General features: G+C 37.9%; 2 protein-coding genes across 5 annotated transcripts in view; both read right to left on the minus strand.

Moving 5' to 3' along the window:
- LOC122077040 (cleavage and polyadenylation specificity factor subunit 6-like) overlaps window positions 1-2729 on the minus strand; it is a 9288-nt gene extending 6559 nt beyond the window's left edge. Inside the window, exons 1-3 of one of the 4 annotated variants that reach the window (XM_042642785.1) lie at window positions 2473-2729; window positions 2325-2383; window positions 2086-2227 (exon numbers count right to left, since the gene is read on the minus strand). The gene's annotated coding sequence lies outside the window, so the exon portion shown is untranslated. Of the gene's footprint in view, window positions 1-1815; window positions 1956-2085 lie in introns of those variants that run through there. The other 3 variants (XM_042642786.1, XM_042642783.1, XR_006139679.1) reach the window with 3 other exon arrangements.
- A 417-nt stretch (window positions 2730-3146) lies between these two features.
- Window positions 3147-18338, minus strand: LOC122077056 (actin-related protein 3-like). Its single transcript, XM_042642821.1, has 9 exons — window positions 17921-18338; window positions 17371-17833; window positions 11945-12091; window positions 9955-10047; window positions 9515-9634; window positions 5419-5529; window positions 4347-4472; window positions 4087-4185; window positions 3147-3901 (listed from the first exon to the last, which is right to left on the minus strand). The coding sequence occupies exons 1-9, from the start codon at window positions 17968-17970 to the stop codon at window positions 3821-3823; spliced, it is 1290 nt and encodes a 429-aa protein (XP_042498755.1). The 5' UTR covers window positions 17971-18338; the 3' UTR covers window positions 3147-3820.
- Between the last annotated feature and the right edge of the window lie 1421 nt (window positions 18339-19759).

Raw genomic sequence — 19759 nt, forward strand, 5'->3', positions numbered from 1 at the left:
AAAAAAAAAAAAAAAAAAAATATATATATATATATATATATATATAAAAGGGTCCCCTTCTTCACTTCAACTTTGACTTTTCAAGTAAACCAGATAAAAAATCCCCTATCCTCATTCTCATTTGCCTGTAAAGTTCCGTTGGTTGAAAAGGAATGTAAGTGAAATTTTTGTATTTTTCTGTAAAATATATTTCATTTTTTAAAGAAATATTCGTGTTTCCTTGCAAACAAACATTAAAAGTGATTTTTCCTATTAAAAATGATATAATATAAATTAAATATTATTTACTTCTCCTGAAAATATTTGTATTTCTCTCATATCCAAACACAGCTGTTAAATAATTTCCCATGGCTGTCGGTCGTGGCCCATTGGTCAAGACATGATAGTTTTTTAACTCCAAAAAAGTATTAAGAACTACGTTAAAATAAAAAAATTAAAAAATATATATTGAAAGGAAAAACCGCAACCAATATAATTTTGGTGATCTATATTTAATCATATTGATTTCCACTCCTCTCCTCATATTCCTTGCACAACCATCTCAATGGTCGCATTCAGCCCAAAACAAGAATAAGTACTTTGAACTTGAAGTGAGTTCACAGTTTTAAGAATTACATAAAAAAGTGATTTCACAGTTCCAAGAATTACAAAAATGCCATTTTATTGCAGTGGAATCTAGTGGCATAATAATTAAAGGATTTTCTTTCATTTTTTTTTATATTTTGTATTCTTACTTTTTAGTCTTTTAAGTACAACAAAAATGCTATTTTATTGCAGTGGAATCTAATGGCATATTAACTGAAGGATTTTCTTTCATATATATATATATATATATATATTAATATTTTTGTATCCTTACTTTTTAGTCTCTTAAGCATTGTTGGAAAATCAGGTTTTGTTATTCGACTCGTCATCTTTAAATCCTAGTGAGTCGGAGCGAGTCACAAAAACCCAGGAGAGTCATGTCACATTTCCCCTTCTTATTTCCGTATTAATCTTTCTAAAGCAATCCAAATAAATAATAAATAAATAAATTAAGCGAGGCAAGATAAAATAAAAGTGTTTTTCAAATTTTTTTTTATGAAGCTCATCATTCATTGTTTTTTGGATGAAAGTGATAAGATCCGACTTGGAGATGTCATGGTCATGAATCGTGTTTTTTTAATTAAAATTTAGATGTATACACTCAATAGTTGTTAGATTCAATATAGAAGACTTCGGTATTGAACATTTAACATCATTAGAATATATTTTAGTTCAAAATTATTCAGAAATGTCGACTTAGATTTTTGACAAGAATCAACCGTTTTGTCATGACGGGCAAAATAAACGAGTCTTGAATGACTCTATGATTTGGTCGCAATCTTGTCATTTTTTAATACAAGACGAGTTTCTATGACTCTTGACTAGATTTCTAATCTTTTGATCAAACTCGGCCTAATTTTCTTAGTCAAAACCTGGTTTGCCAACAATGCTCTTAAGTACAATGAAACTTATTTTTTGTTCAAGACATGTAAACCCAAAAGGAAAAAAATTTATATAAAAACTATAACAAATCACTTTTAAATTATTTAAAAAACCTTCTTATATCCTTAACTTAAAAAAATGTAAAATAAGGGTCAATCAGAAGAAAGCTATAGATTCTAAGTACGTCCATATGATATAGAGGTAGCATTTATGAAAAAACATCCTTTCAATGCATCTAATAGGTATCCGATGGTCAAGGGTGCATCATCAAGTGTTTCAGCCGTCCGATGCACACTGGATGCAATGAAGCACTTGAGAGGATCCCAGGTCCAGCATTTGGACAATAACTTTGATTAATGTTCGAATCACTTCTATTTTTAAAGAAGAAATCAGCTCTTACAGCTCTGTTTTTTCGAAACTTATGCAGTACAATTAATGTGAGATCGTCCACCAGACGAATCCACCTAGTTACCTTGTCATTAAAATGGCTAGATGGTGACGACGTCAAAACAAGCAAAAAAACAAAAAAACAAGGGTACCGTTAATGTTTCTGTTATATTTTTGTCTAAAAAAATGATGAAAAAAATAAATTTACGAAATTTTAGTTGTTTGATACACCTTGTGTTTCGAAACGTTTTTCGCACGAACAGAACTCAGGCAAAGCAACCGATCTGAGACAGAGTAGTTGCAGGTGATTGCACGCAGCGAATAGAACTTATAAACCGCTATAAATTTCGATCGGCAAATTCCTATGCAACGTCTGCAACAAAGAATGAACAATCATTCAACAGCCATTCGTACCTTTTCCATTCAAGGCTTTTAGGGTTTCAGAAAATTTTTCGGAGAACTTTTCATACCCTGCAAAGGAATGGAGAGAAGCGAGAGGATAGGGGAACCGAAGGCACCAAAGCTTGATCTACACAAACGTGAAGTCGCATGAAGCTTTTGGAACACAAATCTGAGGTAGAAGATCGAAAAGAGGAGTTGCCTCTTTTGTAGCCTTACCGAGGGTGAAGTTACAACTCTCTGCAACTGATAAGACTACTACTGGAGGGTCACGGGAACTCCTTTAATCTTCACGAGGGTTCATGGTGAAGAATCGTTCTTTGTTGCAGACGCCCTGGTGAAGAATCGTACATTGCTCCTCTTTTCGTCACACTCGCGAAGTTCAGCAGCTTCAATATTTGAGGCTGTTTCATTGGGCAATGGTGTAATAATGAGGTCCACGACTCGTTTCCAGTTAGACGATTTGGGTTGTTTGAGACAAGATAAATCGTTAGAAATTCCAATTTCAATTTCTAAAAATAGCAAATGTTTTTTACCCCGTTTCTTCGTTTCAAAAAACAAAAAAACGTAAAAACACGTTTCTAAGAACGTTATCGCCTTGGTAGAGGCTCCTGCCTCCATAACCTGGTTTTGAAACCCGTATACACCATAAGATTTGCAAATTTTATCGCCTGAATATGTTGCCCCCAGTAGCAGAATTCTGATGGTCCAACAGTTGCACATGTGGGCCCTTTATTTTTGTGTCAGAGGCATGCCTGCCTCTTTGAGCATGTCTTACCACTTCAGTTGCAAAGTTTCCATTTTGCTTATTTTTTAACCTGAGTAACAGCATTTTATATCCAATCAGACCCGGCCTGGATGTTTTTGTTGAATGTAAAGAACAAGGTCCAAAGTTAGTCTCCATAACACCCTTAATGATTGTTTCACTATTATCATTGTGATCAAACTGATCATGAAATGTTACAAATGAAAATTTCAACACAGAAAAATCACTACCAAAAAGCGGTAACAGGCAATATTGCGACCCCCCAAAAGAAAAGGATCAGGAAAAAAAAAAAAAAATATAGTACCATCCATGAAAGGATATAATGAAGAATCACTACCAACGACAATACAAGAATAATCACTAACTACAGAAACCCAAAAGGAGGAAACGATACAAAGAAAGAAATAATGTTTATGGACTACTAAGCTGAATACTGAAAAAGACCATTCAGCTTAGTTCATGGCTCACTGATGCAGTGCTTCTATCTCACAAGGAAGTTACTGCTGGGAGTACAGTCGACAGTTTCCCTTCAGCTGCAAAGGCATGACCCTATTTCCTTCCAAAAGAATTTGGCTGCTATTGACAGCACCAAACCATTTACAAACAAGACTGAAATCTATTGTCATACAGCTGCTCTCATAGGGTAACTTCTCTTGATGCACATGAGAGAGCGGAAGTTGAACCACCCAATAAATGGATTGGGCCCACATGATGGCAACAAGTATTGATGGGTAAGTTCACTTAACATGTCAGCCAGGCATACCTCAGAGAGCAGTGAAGAAGAGAAATCAGGTACTGATATTAATACATCCCCTTGAAGACAGGATTCGTACGACATATGCTAGCTCCATACTCCTCATATTCTGCTTTTGTATGGCAAGCCTGTGGAGGGAACAAATTTTTTATTTAAGATTTTCTACTGGTGTAAGACGAGCACAAATTCAATACATTACAGTACCCAGATCGCGTGAAAACATGCATGACTGCAAGTGATCATGGTCTGTGATCATTAGCTAAAACCTAATATTGATGCATCAATCTTGCTTTCAAACTATAAGAGTACTTACTGCATAGAATTCAGGCGTCGATGCAAGCACAGAACCTCCAAACCAAACTGCAAACCGCTGAATGGGATGGCTGACTACATTGACTTCCACTGGTTGTGACTGGATAAGAAATCTGAATGTCAACCCTCTTCTCATCATGAATAAACATTTTCTTTTCTTCTTCTTTCCTTTGGGGGGGGGGGGGTATGCAGGCAGGACGGGGTGGGGGAAGGAAAGGTTCACATTGGGAAAATCAGAAAGAAAAAGAAAGATATGCCTACTTTCACATCTCCACCAAGCCGGGCATCGGATGCAAGAACCCGAGCATCCACAATTTTCTTCAGATCCCGCTGCAATCTTCTATGGAAGTCCTTGAACATAGTTGATCCCCCAGATAACACTATATTCTGAAACAAATGATTTCAAGATCACAAGGTTGAAGGGACAAATGAAAAAAGAAACAGGAAAAAATCTGATTACATTCCCTTTCATGGGAAACTCCCACATGAAATGTTCCCGAGTACATTCATGCCTTTCAGAGTACGCAAATGGCTAAAACTACCTTGTGTAGAATTCATGTGCAAATATTAAAATGCAACCATTTTCCATGAATAAATTAATGACCATAGAAGTTCATTCGATTTCAAATGGTAACCTCTAATAAAACAAAGGAGTGATGGGTAAGGTGGGCCTCCAAGGAAGCGAAGGGAAGCGGATTTCAACGATAGGGGCCGGGCCTTCCTCAACGACTCAGGTATTGGTCCGTCATTCAACCGGCGGTAAGGCAGTGGTATGGGTATACTCATTGGTCTTGTCTTGGTCTCGGGCTTTCAGCAGGGGCGGGTCTTCCCCTTTAGTAGCTAAATTTCAAATGGTAACCTCTAATAAAACAACTCATGTATTAATGGTACATCAAGTGGTTAAAATCACTAGATAAGGTGGTTTGCCTGATCAAGCAAATAACCTCTACCCTTATTATAGGCACATTAAAGTGGCCATTACAATGAAACACATGGGATCAAAAACCCAACACATACATAAGTACATAACCCAAACCAAAGCTTATTTCCAATAAAATAAGCCCATTTATATGATTTATCTGCATCAATAAAAGAGCATCAGATTGATTTCAGTTAACTAATACCCAGAAAACATAAACCTCGTTGGTGAAGCACGCTTATTCGTTTTCCTTTTATGTGCAGCAGTGGTTCACATAATATGCATGCATAAAGGATACAGAAAACCAAAACTTCGCACATGCCACGATGCCCAATATGGAAATTTTCCTTACTAGTGAATATGACCTAGATCTTTGAAACAAGATCAATATGTCATTAGAACATAATTATCTACCTTATAAAGGGCCCTCCTTGTGTCAATTGGTGATGATTGAATGCACTTGTCTATTATAGCAGGTAGAGGAGTCGTAAAATCACTGCTGTAGATCTCAGGATTAAAGAAAATCTGCATGAAATATTGAACCCATTATAATCAAGATAGCAGCAGAATGCCATACAAGCCAACCAATAAGAATAGTTGAATAGAAAGACTGCAACTACATAGTAGAAAAAGGAAAGGGACACATCACACAAGTCAGGATGGAAGGATTGAAAAACCAACCCTTATCTCTGTCCTGTTTGTAGCAACAACTACATGGGAATCAAACAAGGAAAGGTTCAAGAGGAGCTCACGACCACGAAGAATTTACCATAATTATAAAATGTAAGGATCAGCAGACAAACTAAATAGTTTTATCTTTCCAACTTTTCACGTTTAGTTTCCTTAAGAAATCCCTACATGGGCTCATGATTCATTATATTACATTTGGGAATTAAGTAGCATGGAATTAGTGTTGATATACATTGTTATTGTCCTTACTTAACTACTAAAGCTTTTGGGGTAAGCAGTTGTAACATGGTATCAGAGTAGGAAGGTCAAGTGTTCAAACCCTGGAAAGTGCAATGGGATTCCACAATACTTTCTCACATTGGTGCCACGTGATGGTGTTTCCACATGAGTGTGTGTCACATGTAGGGCTGTGTGTGTACAAGTCTGCATGTGTGAGGTTGTTGATATTTATTGTTGTTGTCCTTAACAGCTCGAGCTTTTGGGATAAGCGGTTGTAACATTTTGGCAGCTAAATTCTCTGTTCAGATTCATTCAGTTTGATTCTTAATTATTTCTTCTCTAATTTTGATTAACAAAGAAAGCAGTAGCCTAAGATGAGTCAATTCATAAAACATGTTTCCTCATCTTTTCCTTCATGAGACTATTAGTACACAACCTCTTTGAGGCAAAGAATTGAAGATCTGAGTTTCCTATGTCACTTTGAATACATCGTGTCTTCAGAAAATGGGTCTAGATAACAGTGAGTTCAAGGGGCAGAGAAGTCAGTTTCTTTCCTAACTCAGACCTTGTCAATTGAATGTAGTAGTCCTGTTAGCTCCATCATTTCCAAAGCTGCATCAGGTCACATACCATTTCATATTACCACGGCATGCTTTGCATGACTAAAGCATAGATGCAGAAAAGCCTGGTATGAGGGGAAGCTAGCGTTTCTTGCTTCTCACTTACCCAAAGCAATTGGTTCTTTTTAGTCCTTGCTTCCTTGCACGTGAATTCCAATCCTTACATCCATGAAAATCCCAACCCTACATTCACCATAAAACCATACTTTACACTTTTCCATCCTCCTTATTTAATGTTTTAGACCCAGTAGCAGCTACTATCTCTCCTAATTTACCCTAGCCAATTGCAATCTAAGGTTATTTGGTGCTTCATATCACTATTTGCAGACTCATCTTGCAGTCTGATTCAACAACGTTAGGCTGTGGATGAAATAAATTTTCAAAAATCGTGACACAAGCACCACATACTGGTTAATGAAATCATCATGATTTAAGTACCCAATGAATGTGGTTGATGTAGATGCACACCCATGGACCGATCCAAACCCATCTAGGTATCCAGACGGAGATGAGGCTGATCCATATTTGGTTACTTGGTCCAGTAGGATTTTAGTAAATCTTATTTATTTGGGAATATTATGTAATTTTTTATTTTAAATAGAATACATAGGGAGATATTAGTTTCTTAATTTATTTCAGTTTCTTAGATTGAGTTAGTTTCCTATTTAGAGTTGGTTTCCTAGTTTCGTTTTGAACTAGTTTCCTTTTAGGATTTGTTTCTATGTTGGAGTCTTTTATTTGCCTATTTAATATGCTTGTAACCGATAGATTAATTAGAGAATAGAAAATATGAATTGAGTAAAGTATTTGTGAAGCTTGCGGGCATGTGTGAGCGATTCTCCTTTCCCCCCTTTCTCAGTGTGATTTCTCTATCTCCCCTGCAACTCTCTGAGACCCCTCTTAGGGATTTCTTCCCTACCCCTACCGGCCCTCCATCAATTGGTATCAGAGGCGAAGGATCTTCCTTCATTCTCTCCCCCATTCCCTTCTTCCTCCCATCCCTTTCTTCCTTTCCCCATTCTCTGTTTTGGTCCTACCGTGACTGAGAACAACAACAAAGAAAAAAAAAAAAAAAAAAAAAAACCCAAAAGCCTACTGAAACTCAACCCTAATCCTCCCTTTTCTCCTCCCTTCGATTCCCAACCAGCAAACTCCCACCGCCTCCTTCTCTCTTTTCCGCCAGCATAATGTGAAAAAAAAAAAAAAAAGGAAGTCGATCGAAGAACAGAATCAGCGACAGCAAGCATAATCCAAAAAAAAAAAAAGAAGAAGAAGAGAAGGTGGGAAGAAGAAAGAACAGAAGACAGAAGGAGAAAGAAGAAAAGAAGAAGAAGAAGCAGTTCAGAAAAGAAGAAAAAGAGGAGATAGAGATCTAGAGCATTAATAAAAAAAAAAGAAAAAAGAAAGAAGCAGAAGACGTGAAGAGGACAGAACCAGGAAAAAGAAACGAAAGAAGAAGAAGAGAAGTCGAGAAGAGAGAGAAAAAGAGACCCATACTTGTTCCCAACTTTTCTGCAAGTCGTCCTCTCCATTCGACTTCCACCAAAGCCATGCCTGCTCCCTCTTCAACAGTCGGTTCCGTCTGCAAGTAGAAGAGCCAACCCCTGTCGGTGATTGAATCCCAGTCTCCTTAATCGATTTCCTCTTTATTATTTGTTTTATTTCCCTATTTACCCCTCTCTTTATATTTTATTTCCCTTTCCCCTTTTTTTTTTTTTTTTGACTTCCAATTTTACCCCTACCTTCATACGTTGCCCACTTCTTGTGTTTCCATTTGAATTCCTAATATTGCAATACTACCATCCACTTAAGATTCTCAGTTATTTACCATTCTGCCACTCACTCCTTGCTTTGAGTATCCATTTATAGTGATTCCAACACCCTAGGCAATGGATCTAGATCTTTTATTGAATATCCGTCAACAAATGCAATTGATACGAGAGAAACTTGATGAGGCTCAACGACTTTGCACGGATTTCAAATCCCTAGCACACTCTACCTTCAACCATGTGATCTTAGCCGTTGAACGACAAGTAGACGAACTAGAAGATGAATCACCAGTGGTAGAAGATGAGATGGCACCGTTGGAAGTTGAAGATCAACTTGTGGAAAAATTTAAGTCAGTTAATCTCTTCAATAGAGCGATCAATTTTATTTTTCTGAGTCAATACTTCACCAATGAACTTCGCGTCGTGGATTTCATATCATTTGATCATGGTTTTGATGGTGACCTCATACAGGCAAGGATAGACGTTGATCGATTGGTATTGATTATCCCATTCTACAAAACTCGTGGACGAGTTTTCCTTAACATCAGGGGAGTTGATGTAGATGCACAGCCATGGACCAATCCAAACCCATCTGGGTATCCAAACGGAGATGAGGCCAATCCATATTTAGTTACTTGGTCTAGTAGGATTTTAGTAAATCTTATTTATTTGGGAATATTATGTAATCTTTTATTTTAAGTAGGATACATAGGGAGATATTAGTTTCTTAATTTATTTCAATTTCTTAGATTGAGTTAGTTTCTTATTTAAAATTGGTTTCCTGGTTTCATTTTGAACTAGTTTCCTTTTGGGATTTGTTTCCATGTTGGAGTCTTTTATTTGCCAATTTAATATGCTTGTAACCGATGGATTAATTAGAGAATAGAAAATATGAATTGAGTAAAGTATTTGTGAAGCCTGCGGGCGTGTGTGAATGGTTCTCCTTCCCCCCCCCCTTTCTCAGTGCGATTTCTCCCTCTCCCCTGCAACTCTCTGAGACCCCTCTTAGGGATTTCTTCCTTACCCCTACCGGCCTTCCATCAGTGGTGCTACCTTCAAAGATTCTATAAGATCGGTCAAATGCTACCAGCACTCTTTAGGTTACAAAAGGTTGATTGAAAAAACAATCCTAAATTTAGGAATTTCACAAATACTAATATAAAGTACTTTTGATATGTCTAAAAGCATAGTAGGAGAAAACGAAAAGCAAACCTCAGGGCCAAGAAAGCGTTCATAGCCAATGTCACAAGAGTATGGTGCCCCTGTTTTAGGTTTAATACCTCTCCATTGCTTGATGTACTTGGATGGTTCTCGGTCATACTTATTGTACTCCTGAAACATGGAAGAATTGAAAATAAAAAGATTCACTCTCTCATTGGGTAGGGTAATTCTTTATGCCATATAAAAATAAGATGTTGCGCAAAACACGAGCTGTAAAACTTGGAAATGGAATATAAAGATTCAATCTCTCATTGGGTCCAGTAGTTCTTCATGGCATAAAAAAATAAGATGCAGCACAAAACATGAGGAGCTTCAGAACTTGGAAATGAATTATCTGTGTGGACCAAAAAAAAAAGTGAAAAAACATGCACACTCACGCCAAACACTAAAAGACCTCCCTTTGAGAATTCTTATAAGAGAGTAAAGCTTACCTTGACAATATCTGAAGAAGTATAGCAATACAGTTCTTTCACCTTTCGAGCTATTTCCAAGGAGTCCTCTGGTGGTACATGCTCTCCTCTTTCCTATTTGAAGCAATGCCAGAAATGAGTAACAACACATGAGGCCCAAGATAGCTATCTAGTCTAGGCAAAGCAGTTGTAGCAATATCGTGATACTTTTCAACAAATTGAAGAATCTTGTACTGATCTTGGGATAGAAATTTTTTTCATCAGTCTACTTTTAAGTGTTCATTCCCATCATGCTCAGCAGTTTGAGTGGGGTTCTAATTCTGGATCCTGGGCCAGAATCAGAATCAGTTGGTTGAGTGTCACATTTGGGTGGATACTGTGATGCAGACAAGTCACTTAAAGAGTTTATTTTATTGCAAATAAGCCTTGGGTTGGGTTATTTAGGTATTGGGCCTTTGATCCCATGGGTTTTCTTTGTTATATGTCATTTTAATGGGCCTAAAATATGGGTAAAAAGTAGGAAAACGAGATTTACTTCATTAATTTAGTTAGAGTCACAGTCTTATTTTTATTTATTTATTTATTTTTTTTTTAAGTTCAACTCCATGTCAAGTCTTAAGTTGTCTTTTAGGGGTCCTAATAAGAGTCCAGTTATGTCTTTGTTAGTGAACAAAGTTAATGTCATATGTTAAGTAGGTTTCTAATTTCAGTTGTTTCCCATGTTGAGTCCTAGTATGTGTTGGGAGTCCTTAACCTAAGGAGGCATTGCTGTAACTCAAGAGAATTATTATTGAATGAATTTTCTCTTGTTGTTTGCAAAGATTTGCCTGAGATAGGTTGTGTTCACCTGCTACGAGAGCTGAGGGTGAGAGACCTAGGCTGAGATGGCCATTCCCCTACCCCCATTTTTTCTCTCCTCTATTTTCTGTTTATTCTTCTGATTTGTTTTTTATTCTGAAATTTATTGAATGTATTAAAGATCCTACCTGGGATTGGATCACTTGTGGTTCGATCTTCATCATACTGCCACCTTTATTCTGGAATGGAAAATTAAGAGTCATCACCATTCTGGAATTTGAAATTTTGAGTGGTGATTCTTGAGGGTAACTAGTAAATCCCACAATCTGTGATTTTTGGGATAATTCTTAGAGACACGGAACTAAATCTCGGACGAAACTGACTGAAATATCCTGGTTATGTTATTGGTAGCAGTATTAAATCTATTCCCTTTTACCCTTGCAGTAATACACCTTTTGTTTACTTGCCAAAAAATAAAAAAATAAAAAAAATACACCTTTTGATGCCAAGATGCGAGGGCATGTTCCATCAGTCAGAGAAGATCTGTCAGTTCAATATCTAATTGACATGATTCCGGGTCGTCAAGATCTTAGGCTGAACAGTTTCATATTTATAGATGCTAGCCAACAACTCACATATCAATATGCATAGACATTTACAGTAAACAGGGAAATGACTCTTCAGTTCCTGGAATCAAATACATTGGTACAGGTAGAGGGCGTGGCACGTGTATACTGACCTATATATTGATAACATGACCTAAGCCTTGTTAAACTAATATCATCTTTTAGCACTTAACATCTTACATTTAAGTGTTACATTTTAGTAGTCACACGTTCCCAAAATTTAATGAAAAGTCTATGGTTAAAATAAAAAAAGGAAAAAGCATAAAATTCATGAATTCTTAATTTAAAATGTCAGAACAAGCCATTTCGGTTCATTGTCCCCCCCCAAAAAATGAAAATGTTGGGAGTTATGAGAATAACATATGTAACAGTTGGAGTACCAAACTTATGTGACATGTCCATGCAGTACTGGCGTCAGTATAAGTAACATATCCTATCGACATGAGTAAGATAAGGGCATGTTCAGGCATATTTCACGTGATTTAAGACTAGGTTGATAACAACAAAATTCTACCCAAAAAATAAAAAAAACAACAAAATAAATCAAGTCCATACACAGAAGGGGAAAGAATTAAACCAAGCATTACCCGCATGAGCTGCTGAATAAAGAGAGTGACATCCTTCCCAGAAATCGGAATAGATTTAATACTACTACCAATAACATAACCATCTGCAACAGGTACAACGTGAGTAGCCCCATCTCCAACATCCACAACAACACCTGTCATTTCACACTGTGTGAAGGTATAGGTCAATCTAAAATGCAAGGGTGTCAACAAAGACAATAGATCAATAGAAGCAACAACATCATGAATACCCACACACACACACACGCACAAGTCTGCAAGCACACAACAACAACAACAACAACAACAACACAACCTTATCCCAACTAAATGGGGTCGGCTACATGGACCCTTCCTCTTCAATCAGCTCTATCAGAGTCATACATGGTAGAAGGCCTAGGCTATGCATGTCTTTCCTCACCACCTCTCCTAGGGTTATTTTAGGCCCGCCCTTGGCTCTTTTAGATTTTTCCATCTTAATCGAATCACTCCTCCTAACTGGAGCATCCGAAGGCCTCTATTGAATATGGCCATGCCACCTTAAACAACTTTCTCGTAGCTTATCATGAATCGGAGCTACTCCCAACTCAGCTCTAATGTGGTCATTCTTTAATTTGTCCTTCCTAGTTTTATAGACATCCATCTCAATATCCTCACCTCTAATACACTTAGTTTATCTATATGCTGCTTCTTAACTGCCCAACAATCTGCCCCATACATCATATGACCGTCGTACAAAATTTTCTTTTAAGCTTTAAAGGAATAACTTATCATGCAACAGTCCAAACACACCTCTCGACTTCAACCATCCTATTTTAATTCTTTAAGCAACATTCTCTATATCACTTTCTTTAATTATGTATTGAGCCCACTAGCCCAGATACCTAAAATAATCACTTTGTGGAATCTCCCTCTCATCAATATTCACCACCTCATTAACCGTCCTAGTGTAACTAATGTTACACATCATATACTCCATCTTAGTTCTACTAACCATTTACTCCAACTTAGCGTTAAACCCTGCTTTTGTCACATCTACCAATACAATATCATTAGCGAAAAGCATACACCATGGAACCTCATCTTGGATGTCTCTAGTTAAATCATCCATTATGAGTGCAAACGGATAAGGGCTTAAGGTAGAACCTTGATGCAACCCAATTGTAATTGGTGATTCACTACCTTGACAACCCACCATTCTTACGCTAGTCACCACATCTTCATATATATCTTTTAAGGGAAAAATATCCCTACTTAGTCACGCACCCTTGCGCCCAGACACAGGGGATGGCAAAAGACCACCCTACCCCCTAGTTGGATGCATGTGCTCCTCCCATGGTTGGTCCCCGCATTGGCGTAGTGGCCATGCGACCAGGCAACAATCCCCAACACTATCTTTAATTATGTCCACATATTTACTTGAAACCCTTATCTTCTCAAGAATATGCCATATTAGATTTCCAGGGACTCTGTCGTAGGCTTTTTCTAGGTCAATAAATACCATATAGAGATATTTTTGCCCTCTCTACGTCTTTCCATGAGCCTACCAAGTAATATGTAAATCGCTTCCATCGTGGATCTACCTCGCATAAAACCAAATTGGTTTCATGAAATATTAGTTTCTTTTCTCAAATATATAACCCTCTTCCATAACTCCATACTATGGTTCATTAGTTTTATGCCTCTATAGTTACTACAGCTCTAAATTTCACCTTTATTTTTGTAAATCAGGACCAAAATGTTTCTCCATGCATCCGACATTTTCCTAGTACCTATAAACTTATTGAACAGCTTGGTTAGCCAAGATAGACCAGAAAATCCTAAGCTCTTCCACACCTCTATTGGGACCCCATATGGGCCCGGTGCCTTGCCTACTTTCATCTTTCTTATAGTACTCTATCATCTTCACTTTTTATACATCTTACATGGTTGAATCTCTACTCTTCGTCTCTTCCTTTCTTTCATTCTAGCTTATCTTATAGATAGTTTTTTCTCCTTCCTTTGTGCTCAGGTTGCTGTAAAGAACTTCATATTTCTTCGCACTTCCTTTCCCTACAATCATCATAGCTTCATTGCTAGAAAATTTATACCCCTTTTGATCCTATACATCCCTAATCCTTGGCCATGTCTTAAAACCATCTTTCTTAGTCTTAATGGTTGCTTGAACCTCGCCATCCATCACCAAGTCTCCTTAGGGGCTAGTCGTTTTCTTTTCGATTCCCCTAAGACCTCTTTAACAACCTTCTTAATACACGTTGACATCTCATTCCACATCACATTGTTCTCTCCCTAAAAGTCCCAAATTTCTTGTATGACCACTTTATCAGTAAATGAAATCAACAAATCTTCTTCTAGGCTCCACCACCTTATCTTAGGGGAAAATAGGTTCACTTGGGTTGAGAGTCCCCAAGAGACCCAAAGTTAAGTGATTCTCTTTTACCCTTGTTACTCTCTACTTTTCTTCATTTTCTATCTTTTTTTACATGTTCCATTTTTTTAACTGTATCAATTTGGTATCGGAGCACTTTCCAATATTTGTGAAGTCTATATAGTCGACCTGGAAAAAAGCAGCACATAGGACAATGAAGAACATAACCAACAATCGAATCACCGCTCCAATCACCATTTCGAACTCAATGACGATTTCTTTCAAAGTAGGGAAGAATGATGTAGTCATGATGATTAGTTTTTCAAATGCACTCTTTCCAAGATGTTTCCTATGGCTACTATCTAACGACTATTTTTCCCCTCCCCTATATAAATGTATCCTTCGGATTAAAGAAGTAGAGTTGATAATGTGTTGTCTCAGAAATTGTGGGTGTGTCATGGTGAGCCCCCACTGTGAGTTTGAGGTCCTCTATTACACTTGGGTTGAGTCAATCCCAAGAAACCCAAAGTTAAGTGGTCCTCTCTGACTCTTGTTATCCAGTACTTTTCTTCATTTTCTATCTAATTAGCATTTTCCCTTTTTTTGAGCTACAACAGAATCTCTTTTTCTTAAATATTAACTTAGTCTAGCTCCATCCAACACATTGTAGAGGGTACCATGCTCCACAACATAAAACCTCTCAGCCCAAACTCAGCCTTTGGCCATTTAGTAAGCAAATCAATAATCTCAAGTGGCATCACCCATTCTTAAAACATTGAAACCAGCTGTCTTCTTGCTGGATCGGGTCATAATTATTCATGAAATTAATATCCAATTGTTAATTTTAATTTGATTTTCATGAGTAATTTGATCACATATTGGGATAATCTTTGATTGCAGGGCTTTCAAGAGATGTGCATAAGTTTGATACTAAATGGACGGAGATGTCGCAGTCTAGAAGCAAGGGTAGAGGATCAAGGGAAGAACTGGAAATTCTAAGAGAAAAAGAGAATAAAAAAATAGAAAAAATGGAAATTGAAGAGAGAGAGAGAGAGAAACGATTTTCTCTTTCTCTCCCTCTTCCACGTCTAGCTCTTCTTCCCTCTCCTACTTTCTCTCCTCCTCCTCTCCTTCTCCTACTTTATCTCAACATTTTCTCTCTCCTTATCCTAACCATCTCCTAAAATTTCTCCTAATCTTAGTCGATCTTTACCTTTATCTCCCTCACTTTCCTAATCCCTCTCTCCCACCGAATCTCTCCCTCCTACAATTCCTATTTTATCTCTCCATTCCATATCTCTCTCTCCTTCTTTTCCTTCCTTCTCACGCCCTCCATTACTCACGTCTCTTTCTTCCTAGGTTGCCCACTGAACCCATCTCTCTCTTTCCTAATCCCACATAATCTCTACCATTCCACATACTCTTCTCTCTCTTCGTTTTTTTCTCCCCTAATTGCATTCGATCTCTCCCATCTCTCACCGAATTTCTCTCTTTTTCTTTTCAGAGATTTCATGGTCTTCTACATCTTACACACATCCTCTCTCTCTCTCTCTCTCTCTCTCTTCCCTATTTCTTCTCTTTTCTTTCCTACTCCAATTCTAACTCCCATCACCCACGCACTCGCTCTCTCCTCATATATCCCTCTCGATCCTTCTCTTTAGGGGGACTTTTCACTCTCATTCTTTAGGAATTAAGGCTGCCATATCACACTTTCATATACATCATAGCTTGCTAGATTTTCTTTCTTGGTTTTCATAGTTCTCTTTTCTTCTGGGATTGCACCTTCTTGTGGACGGATTTGCAAGGATAGCATTGCACAGAGAGGATTGCCATGACCCCAAGGGTTCATCGCCATCATCATCATTGTTGCCATTCATCCATTAGCACCATGAGCGGCTAAGTTCCTTTCTATCTTTAGGTCTAGATGAAGTTTTGTGTTATTGCTATTTAATTTCTGGTTTAAATTCATACTTGATTGTTTGATGTTAAAGACCCCTCTCATTGTGGATGATTTTTAATAGTTAAATTAGTTTAAGATATTTGTTTCTGTGATTCAATCATTCTATTCAAGCAATGGTATTTCATGTGATTTTTGGTAAATACTATGATAGCCTTTAACCAATCAAACTAAGCGTGCTAAGCGAAAGTGATAGACAGTAGTGCTTGACAGGATAGGTTATTCTTAGGGTATCCAAAGATTGTGTTTTTGTGGTTGCATTGGAACTTGTAGTTTCAGTGAACCGAAGTATGAACCAGAAATTGGTAATAATACCAAAACGGATTCGAGACCTAAGGATAGCTTCTTCTCATTAATTCTTGTTCTTGTTAATTGGTTTATTTAGTTTTAATTTAAATTCTGAATTTTACAAAATTGATTTTCAAAACAACGTTCACCTCAATTTTAGTAGATTTAACCTTCTACTTCTCTGTGGGTTCGACCCCTTTCTTACCACTATCTCATAGTCTTAGTTAGGGTTTATTTTGATTCGTTCACGACAGCGATCACTGCTTATTCACAAAGATTAATTAATCTAATTAGCAAAGAAAAGATCAACAAAACCTAAAACCCTGTTTTTCCTCTAAGAGTTTGAAAACATGATTCGTTTGCATGAACAAACCAAGGGAAACCTTTTTCCTGTAGGCCAATGACACCATATTCTACTCCCTCATATTATCTGATGCATAAGCAAATGGCTAAAGGGAGTTTGTACAACATAAAGGTTATGACTGAGCACGTTATCCTACCCTTGGAAGAGTGCACTTCTTCAATGGTTTTCAGATCTTGACACAGTACCACAATGGTTGGATTGGTGTCCCATAAATTTTAGTTCTACAGCAAGACCTTTGAACATTTGATCATGCACTCCAACAGGTTTGTAGAATATTTACCCAGAACAGGACATAAGGACCCCAATAAGAGAGTTACGAACCAATGATTTCTCTTTGATAGCAAATTCATAAGATCACTATATTTTCAGAACAAGAATTCCTAAGAAGATTGAAACATATAAACTTTGAATTGCGGGAGAAGAAAATGGACATGCAACAATTCCAAGACGGGGCACCAAATGCTACCGACCTTTGAGGTTGTGTACCCAGCGGCAAGAGCAAGCACTGGCTGCACCGCAATATAAAGGCCGGGCACGTTAAATGTCTCAAACATAATCTCGCCGGTGTACTCTCGACTCTCAGGAGCAGTGAGGGGAGACTCGGTGAGAAGGAAGTAATGGTCCTCCGGGTCACAACGCAAATAATTGAAGATACACTGCTGCCAGAAGCGCTCCATAGAATCCCAATTCTCCACCTTACCATGATGAATTGGGTGAGTGAGATTGTAAGTAGTACTGGATCGAGATCGTGCAATAGCCTCGTCTCCAATGAAATAATCAAGATCGGCCATTACGCCCGCGCTGTGCTGGGCTAGCCAATTGCTGCCCTTCACAGAATTCCTCGATTGGTTCGCGAATGACTCGTTAACAGCGACGGCGGTAGGGATAATGAAACACGGTTCAACGTTACCGGCGAATCCCATCTTGGTATAACTGAAATCGAACAAGGAAATAGAATCGATAATAAGAAAACAAAATAAGAATAAACTAAAAAGGACGAGAACTATGATGAAAACCAACCCAGTGCCGTTATCTATGACAACAGCGGGACGAGATGCGGCGGCGTCCATTAGAGCGACAAAGGGGAGAGGTGGATCTGCGACTGAGATCCGAGGAGGGTTTAAGACATGGTTTCATGGTATTGGTCGCAGTGAGCGACTCGATAAGCGCCAAGAAGAAGGAGATCTCAACGTCGTTCCCAAGCGAAAGCGGCGACTCAACGGACACCGTCGTAGCTTGAAGCGAATTCTTCCTCCATCCATTTCAACCACGCATGTAGAGGTTGCAGACTAACATCATCATCGTTATTATCGTCTCATCTCATTTCATCATTGATTCGATTCCTTCCTTATCAGAGTATCGAACATTAACAAATCTCTCTCTCTCTCGCTCGCTCGCTCGCTCGCTCGCTTGCTTCGTTCCCTCTCTTAGGAGTTACTCCAATAAAAGCTTAACGAAGAACTTTCTTTTTGTTTTAGCTAATGGCTAGTCGGCTTGCAGTGTTTATTGTTTTGTTAGTATTAATTATTGTTAATTTAATTAACACCAGTACTAATTGACGTCGTCATTTGCGATCCACGTACGCCTCCACTGGGCGGCACCACATCTCTATGCCTCTATCTATATCGACGGATGGCATGGCCCGCCCGCCACTATGATATATTAGACAAACAAAACATATATATATATATATATAGTTACGTCACATATTCACATGTACCCCATGCATCATAGCATGGACAGTAGTCATAACATTACCTAGGACTCCGTTGGTCCATGCCTCCAGGCTCCACCCCACGATGTGAAGGCCGAAATTAGAAAAGGTGGGAGGAAATAATGGGACATTCGTCGTCCTCCATTCCTTGGAATCTTCCAAGACGAGCTTAGGTTCAGTCCTTTAAGACGAAAAAAATCAGTGAAAACATCTTTTACAGTGAACGTGGTGGTGTAATGAGTATTAGATGGTCGAGATTTGTTGTCCTTCATTCCTTAGAATCTTTCTCGACAAGCTAAGGTTCATTCATTTCGAAGAAAAAATCGGTGAAAACATCATTTGCAGTAAGTACAGCAATGCGGTGAGCATCGGATGGCCGAGATGATGTTGGGGCTCATGCCTGAATGTTCTCGGCCATTCGATGCTCAATGCACCACCGCACTCACTGTAGAGATTAACCGCTTACAGTTGTGTATAGGAATCGATCACTTGACCACGACTACGTTCACGAGGAAAGAAATCCACATCAGTATGATTGTTGATTTGTTTATAGAATGTGCTTCTTAACTAACATAACCTAGGCAGTTGTTCAACCAACAATCAAGATAAACTATGATTAAGTTAACCGTTACAAAAATAGTCAACTCAACTACAAGTAGATAAGCCAGCAAACCAGAAAAGACCAGGATGATTGTAAAATGGGCATCTATCAGAGGTAAAAATAAGTAATTCAAAGCAAAAGAAATATAACTATCTTTCTTTATCTTTCTAATCTGACTTAGGCATTGGAGCCTTTTTCCCGAAGGGGATTCTGAGCCAGTTTCTAACTTGCGTATTATAGTTCTCAGTTTGAGAAGGGAGTCAAGTTGTAGGTCTCGGCTCAAGAACGAAATATAATACTAACAAATAATGCAAGAATAAATTTACACGTGGACTGAAAATGGTATCATCTATATGGGGTTCACATGGATCCACATAATCATAATAGGAGAGAGATAGTATGGGCCCCACCATTTGTTATAATATGAGACTTCACCTTTATTATAATTTGATTTTTAGTAAAATACTCCATTATGTCATGTATATGCTTGTGTAGTTACGTCATGGTCATGATTATCTACGCGCCAATTATCAAGAATAATTCC

This window comes from Macadamia integrifolia, chromosome 4 (genome assembly GCF_013358625.1).
Source record: "Macadamia integrifolia cultivar HAES 741 chromosome 4, SCU_Mint_v3, whole genome shotgun sequence".
Classification (NCBI taxonomy): Eukaryota; Viridiplantae; Streptophyta; class Magnoliopsida; order Proteales; family Proteaceae; genus Macadamia; species Macadamia integrifolia.